The sequence below is a fragment of the Empidonax traillii genome, unplaced genomic scaffold (assembly GCF_003031625.1).
Source record: "Empidonax traillii isolate 1590-97213 ecotype Southwest subspecies unplaced genomic scaffold, ASM303162v1 scaffold1552:size92436, whole genome shotgun sequence".
NCBI classification, from domain to species: Eukaryota; Metazoa; Chordata; class Aves; order Passeriformes; family Tyrannidae; genus Empidonax; species Empidonax traillii.
In genome coordinates this window covers 12,442-19,019 of record NW_020956745.1, presented here as the reverse complement: position 1 = coordinate 19,019, position 6,578 = coordinate 12,442, and the positions used below count along the sequence as shown (strand labels likewise).

The 6,578-nt window shown below is 51.6% G+C and overlaps 1 protein-coding gene across 1 annotated transcript in view; it reads left to right on the top strand.

Moving 5' to 3' along the window:
- Positions 1–6,578, top strand: part of CALN1 (calneuron 1) — a 76,333-nt gene that overhangs the window by 68,461 nt on the left and 1,294 nt on the right. Inside the window, exon 5 of the mRNA XM_027907836.1 lies at positions 2,996–3,149. Within this exon, the coding sequence (XP_027763637.1) occupies positions 2,996–3,149 (154 nt within the window). The remainder of the gene's footprint in view (positions 1–2,995; positions 3,150–6,578) is intronic.

Sequence of the window (6,578 nt, the reverse complement as noted above, 5' to 3'; positions counted from 1 at the left end):
CTGTACAAGGACAGGTTTCCATTCAGCTCTTGGGGAGTTTGAGGCTCAGCACTGGGCTGGTTCCTGTTTCAGTGCTCACAGTGAATTCGGAGCTTCAGAAGCTGCACCATTGATTTGCACTAATTATAAATCCTATAGAAAGTCCTCAGCTTGCAACAGTCACGGCTTTGCTCTCAGTGGAGTCAATAAAAGTTAAGAGTTGCTCCCTGGTTACTGTCATTACAACAATAAAACCCGGAGTAATTGAAAAGTGAATCAGGGAAATTGCCAGATTGGAGAGCAGGGAAAACAGAAGGAATTACTGGGGAGCCCAAGCAGAGTCTTGTCCCTGCCTGCACCAAGCTGGAGTCTATTCTGGACAAACTCCCACACTGATATGTCATGGGGGACATGTCCTGAGCGTGGGGCAAAGCAGGACCAGTGACCACGTGCCTGCCAGGAGGCCAAAAATTCAGTGCATGAGCCAACAAGGGTGATTTTGAATCCCTGCTGGGATTGTTCCACTTCCTAAAAGGCAAAAATGACAACAAAACAATAAAAAAAAGTCTCCTTACATTAGGATAAAACTCAAAAGCAAGAGCTGGAGATGCAGCAAGAAGAGGGCAATTATTTCATATTGGACAGATCAGCTGGTGCAGGAAGACCTGAAACCCCCAGGTCATTACTGAACAATCTCGACTAGTGGAAGTTGTCCCTGCACATGGCAGGGGGTGGAACTGGATGAGCTTTAAGGTCCTTTCCAACCCAGGCCATCCCATGATTCCATGATTCCCTGAAGGCAGAAAAACCAAACCCATAAACTCCAACAACAGGAGTTTGAATTGGCCTCAGAGAACTGGCCCTGAGCCAAGAACAAACTCCAGCACAGGCTGAACATCAGCCCATGATGATGTAACGGGGTAACCACATGCTGACAGGCTGCTCCTCCTCAGATGGAGTGACCACTAGGATGAAATGAAGGGTTTGCCTCGTGGGTGGACTCAGGAAGAGTTTACAGGTTGAAGTTTCCCAGGACAAAGACTCCAAGGGAATCAAGGATTGGGTGAGAAAACCTTGCTTTTAGCAGCTGTCAGCACTGCAGGAAGGCAGCCAAGAGGGCTGCAGACCCTGGGGCAGCTCTGCAGACCTCCACTAACACACCTTCCACGCTGCTTCAGGAGTGGGTCCTGAGTGAACCCCCATTCCCACTCCTCTGGTTGCCAAGAGAAACGCCTTTTGTAAATCTACAGGCTGTGAAATCCGCAGCTGCTCGGCTTGACTTGCTCTTCTAACACTAAAGACAGAGGCTGGATGGGGAGATTTCCTCCTGCACAGCAAAGCAGGATGGAAATTTGGGACTAAATGCCGGGGGGGGATTTGCAATCCAGCTTTGAAGTGTCCAAGGAGGAGCCACTGGTGACAATGGTGTGCTCTGCTATTTTTAGCTCTGAATCCCTGAGGAACAGCAGCAAAAACACCAAACCCATCAGACTTGCTTTCCAGAGAAATGCTTTTCATCTGGGCCAAAGGCAGCAACTTTGCTCTCCCCTTCTCTGCCCCAGGTTTCTGGTTGTGGCAGGAAAGAAGGGAATAGAACTGTAGGAATTGGTGCTTCCAAGGACAGCTGGGGAAACGTGGATGAGTGTGTGCACATCTGCCTGATCACACACAGTTGTGGCTGAACATTTCAGGGTCCAGATGTAATCAAAGTGCACTTATTTTTCTTAGTTTTCCTTTGGGGATGAACGATTTTGCATCTGTGTGCTGAGATGAGCAGCAGCGCTCAGGGAGGACAATGCCAAAGCAGCTCAGAAGTGTTAAGAATCCTAGGATAGGTTGAGCTGGAAGTGACTTTAAAGCCCATCTTGTTCCACCCCCTGCCATGGGCAGGGACACCTCCCACTAGCCCAGGTTGCTCCAACCTGGCCTTGGACACTTCCAGGGCTGGGGCAGCCACAGCTTCTCTGGGCAACCTGTGCCAGGGCCTGCCCACCCTCCCAGGGAAGGATTCCCTCCCAATATCCCATCTATCCCTGCCCTCTGGCAGTGGGAAGTCCTTGTCCTATCGCTGCATGCCCTGCCCTGTCCTGTTTGCTCTGTCCTCCTCATGCTGAGGGAAAGGAGTGGGAATTTCTCACTGCACCCCCCACTCACAGTTGGCATCACCTTTCCTCCAGTTCATCATTACCCCAGAGGTGTTTGGCCTTTGTGGGGTTTCTTGGAGGTGGGTGGTTCATGTGAGAGTGGGCAATCCCTGGTTCTTACTGTTTGCTGAGGGTGAGCCCATCTGGGGCTGTGAGGCCTGAGAGCTGAAGGTGCTGGCCAGAGAAGGGGAAGATCATCACGACTTGGAGCATTTCCATCCTTCTTTCCTGACTGCCCTGAGGACTCAGGGACTCTCAGCCCTTCCCCTGGCACAGCAGCCAGGGTGAGTGCCCTCTCTGCTGTTCCCTGTTAATACCACAGACAGGCACGTGGGCAAAGTCCTGCTGCTGCAAAATGTCCTTTCCTGTGTATTCTTCAGGAGTCGTGGGTTTAACATTTGCTTTGTGTGAGAACATTTACCCACTGGATCTACAGCGCAAGTCAGCTCAGAGGGAAACCTTTCCTGCTTGTTCTTGCCACGCAGGCACAGCTGGAGAGTTAGGAAGCAAAAACAAGGGGCAGAAACAAGGCCGTGACTCATGGCAAGGTGCAAGAGCTACCAGGGGGATCCTTTGGGGCTTTGTCTCTGTTGGGGTGGCCAGGATGATGCTGAATTGCTGCCTCTCCAGCCTGGAAAACCCTCCCTGACACAGGGCTGTCTCTCTCTGCTCCTCTACCAGCACTAAGGGGCTCCAGCAACATCCCTTGGCAGCGTTTGAGGAACCCAAAACAGCAACATCTGCAAAGTCACAGCACAGGGTTGGGATGAGGGTGGAAAAACATGAGGAGGGAACTGTGGCATTGCCCTCCAGCCCTTGCTGCTCTGGGTGCTGTGTCTCTAGCTGGGTCTAACTGGGTGCTGTTCCCACAGTTTGACATGCAGAGGATAACGCTGGAGGAGCTGAAGCACATCCTGTACCATGCCTTCCGCGACCACCTGACGATGAAGGACATCGAGAACATCATCATCAACGAGGAGGAGAGCTTGAATGAGAACTCTGGCAACTGCCAAACAGAGTTTGAAGGTGAGGGGGGAATTCCTGCGTTTCTGTACGATTATCCTCTTTCTGTTTTGTCTGTAAAGCCCACTCTGAGCCATGACATGCAGTGGGCAAGGAGGTGTGGAGTTAGTGTGGAGCTGTTGTAGAGAAGCAGTGACACACTTGGAGATCTGCAGAGCTGCCAGCAGCCCTCCTCCATGGATCAGTAAAGCTGAGCCTGGTTCAGGTAGGAGGAGGAACCACCAGGTGCTTTGCCTTATGGCAAAATGGGATGAGATTCAGCCAAAGGGATGTGCAGCCCATGCTGAGGTGAGTGTCTTAGACTGAATTTCCCTACAGAAACATCCTTATTTCCCTCAGGCTGTCATGGAAAGACTTCATGGCCTTGGGCACCTCTTGCTCTGAGCTGCTGGGACCACTGGTGTGGGGCAGGTTCACCCAGGACAGCTCATCTCAACACCTGAGAGTGCCTGCAAAGTCAAGTCAAAGCAGAGCTGGGAGGGGGACAGAGAAAGGGCAGCATTTGCTTCCTCTTATCAGTGTGAGAGGACCAGCAAGTGCTCCCCAGCTCAGCCTCAGCAGTGAGGTTTGCACTTTGACAGAGCTGACACTGGCAAGAACATTCCCTGGTTTAAGACACCTCAGGAGAAGGATTTTCTTGGCCAGAGGAGCTTGTGCTGCTCCAAAGCATCGCTGGTTGGAACAGCTAGAGCTGTCCAGAGCAGCTGTGGCTGCCCCAGCCCTGCAAGTGTCCAAGGCCAGGTTAGAGCAACCTGGGCTAGTGGGAGGTGTCCCTGCTCGTGGCAGGGGCTTGAACAAGGTTATCTTTAAGTTCCCTTCCAACCCAAACCATTCTGTGATTCTCTGAAATCCTCCCAAGTGCAGAAGAGTCCAAGGAAATACCCCCAGAGAACCTGTGGGGCTGAGCACAACCCCCTGGTACAGCCCCTGTGCTCTGCCACCCACAGCAAGGCCACTTTCTGTGGGCCATCTGGGGGGAAACTCTGATACTCTGAGGGGTCAGAGAAGCTTCTGAAAGGGCACCAAGCTGAGACACTGAAGCATCTTTCAAACAAAGCAAAGGTGAACCTATTAGTGCAATTGTTAGCCTGGCTAATTAGTGGGGTTCAGCAGCTCCATCCAGCACACTAAATACTGCAGGAGCTGAATTTTGAAAAACCTGCAGGGGAGAGGAAAGCAGCAACACTCTCTGAATCGAGCCAAGCACCAAGTTTTTTGTTCCTCCTGGAGAGCAGCAGGTGTGAAGAGATGCTACTTATTGAATGGAGCTGTCAGTCCCCACTGACCTGCTGATTCACTGGAGACACGAGCCAGTTCAGGCTCCTTTCAGCTCTGGAGCTTGGGTGAACCATCCCAATCACCAGGAAAAAAAAAAAAAAAAAAAGTGGGTCCAAACACCTAATTGCGCAGCAGCTCATTTTGGAAGCCCCAGCTTCCAAAAGTACAGCAGGAACAGCTTTTCTCGTGGGATGTTGGCATTGCTGGTGCCAGGCAGAACCTGGAAGCCAAACAGCCCCTTTTTTCAGATGTTAAAAATACACACACAAATCCAGCAGGGAATACAGATCGACTCAACCCTGTCAACAGCAGAGCAAAGTTTTGCTTCAGGTCCCAGAGGAAGGGACAGTTCTGGCCCGTGGCAGCTCTGACAGGAGCTTTTCTCCCGGGAAAGGCAGGCTGGGAGCAGGTTTGTGTCCCTCCTGCTCTCCAGGCTGGACATGCCATTATCTGAATAACCCAATTCTGCTCTCAGAGTTCCCAAATCCCAAGCACTGAGATCTCTACAGGGCTCAAAAGCAGAGACCTGAGGGTCTCCTGGGTCAGTGATACCGTGGGAGAGCTGTCTCTGTGCAGAGCAGTCACCCTTGACTCACTTCTGGAACAAGGGAGGTGCTTTTTGGGTATAATTCCTGGAGTTTATTTTAGGTGCCACCTTGGGATGAGATGAATGGCACCTTAAAAAGCAATTCAACCTTTCAAATAGCAATTCAGCTGTTCCTCTCAACCCACAGAGCCTCCCACCTCTATTTAATGGACATTTCATCCACCTCACTGAAGCGTCTTTCATAGGAACAAGGCCAAGATGATGAACGAAGATGGGTTTTAGTGGGACTTGGGAATGGCTTAGGAAGGAAGAGACGTTGCAGATACTTCCAGTAATACCTTGAAAGGTGGGATCTCCACTCACTGTCACCTCTGGGGGTGTTCTTGCCCTCAAAGAGCAGCCCCCAAAGCCTCCTCCCTCCTGTGAGCACAGATATCCCCCTTCTCCACAGCCCTGCCAGGTGCTAAAGAGGTAACAGAACCATGAGTACAAATATACTAAAATTTCTGCCATTCTTTGCATAGATTTGCCCCTTGTCTAATTGTCATAATAAGGTCTTTCTGTAATATTTATGACTATGTAATATTCTTTCTGTATTGACATGGATTATAGACCTCATATTTCTCCCCCACACCTCCTTTATCCCAAATACCGTATTTGTGTTATAGCCAGGCACAAGTCCAGGATTTTATTCAGTTCCTTTTGAACACTGAAGTCATTTGCAGGACATCAAACCAAGGGAAAGACTACACCAGAATAGAGGCCCAGTCATGTCTTCAGCCTTTATTTCTGTTTTTATTAGTGCTTAGGGCAGGACAGCAAGGATTATATGCTTTTATGAGCCACGAGAAAAGAACAACTGTTCGCAGCAACCCTGTGCTGCCAAAAATTTATAGCCCAAACCCCACTTGTCTGGCAGTTCCCTTTATCCAAACACTCAGGACACGAAGCTGGTGGCAAACAAGCCTGTGGGGCGGTTGTGGTGACCTGAGCTGTCTGTCACAGGCACTTCATCCTCAGGCCTGACACTCCAATCAGCTGCATGTGCCAGAGCCCCCTCCCTGCCCAGCTGAGGGCTCAGCGATGAAAAACTGGCCTCTCAAAACAAAAATAACTCCAGCCAGGCAGAGAAAGCCACAATCCCTCACCTCTGGCTGGGTTGTGACAGAGCCACTATAAACACCCTGCAGCTGTCCCTGGTAGCAGGGCTTTGGGAAGGGCAGGAGGCTCTCAGGGCTCCCCCCAGCACCCCAAACCCAGCTGGGCTTGCCAACCCTCTGGGTGGTGTTCAGCTGGAGCAGAGGAGACTGAGGGGAGACCTCAGTGCTGTCCCAGCTTCCTGGGCAGGGGCAGAGGAGGGGCAAGACTGAGCTCTGCTCTGGGGGGAGCAGGGACAGCCCCCAGGGAATGGCTGGAGCTGTGTCAGGGCAGGCTCAGGGTGGATCTCAGCCAAAGGTTCTTCCCCCAGAGGGTGGTTGGCACTGAACAGGCTCCCCAGGGCAGTGGGCACAGCCCCAAGGCTGCCAGAGCTGCAGGAGGGTTTGGATGATCCTCTGGGGCACAGGGGGGGACTCTTGGGGCTGGGGCTGTGCAGGGCTGAGGGTTGG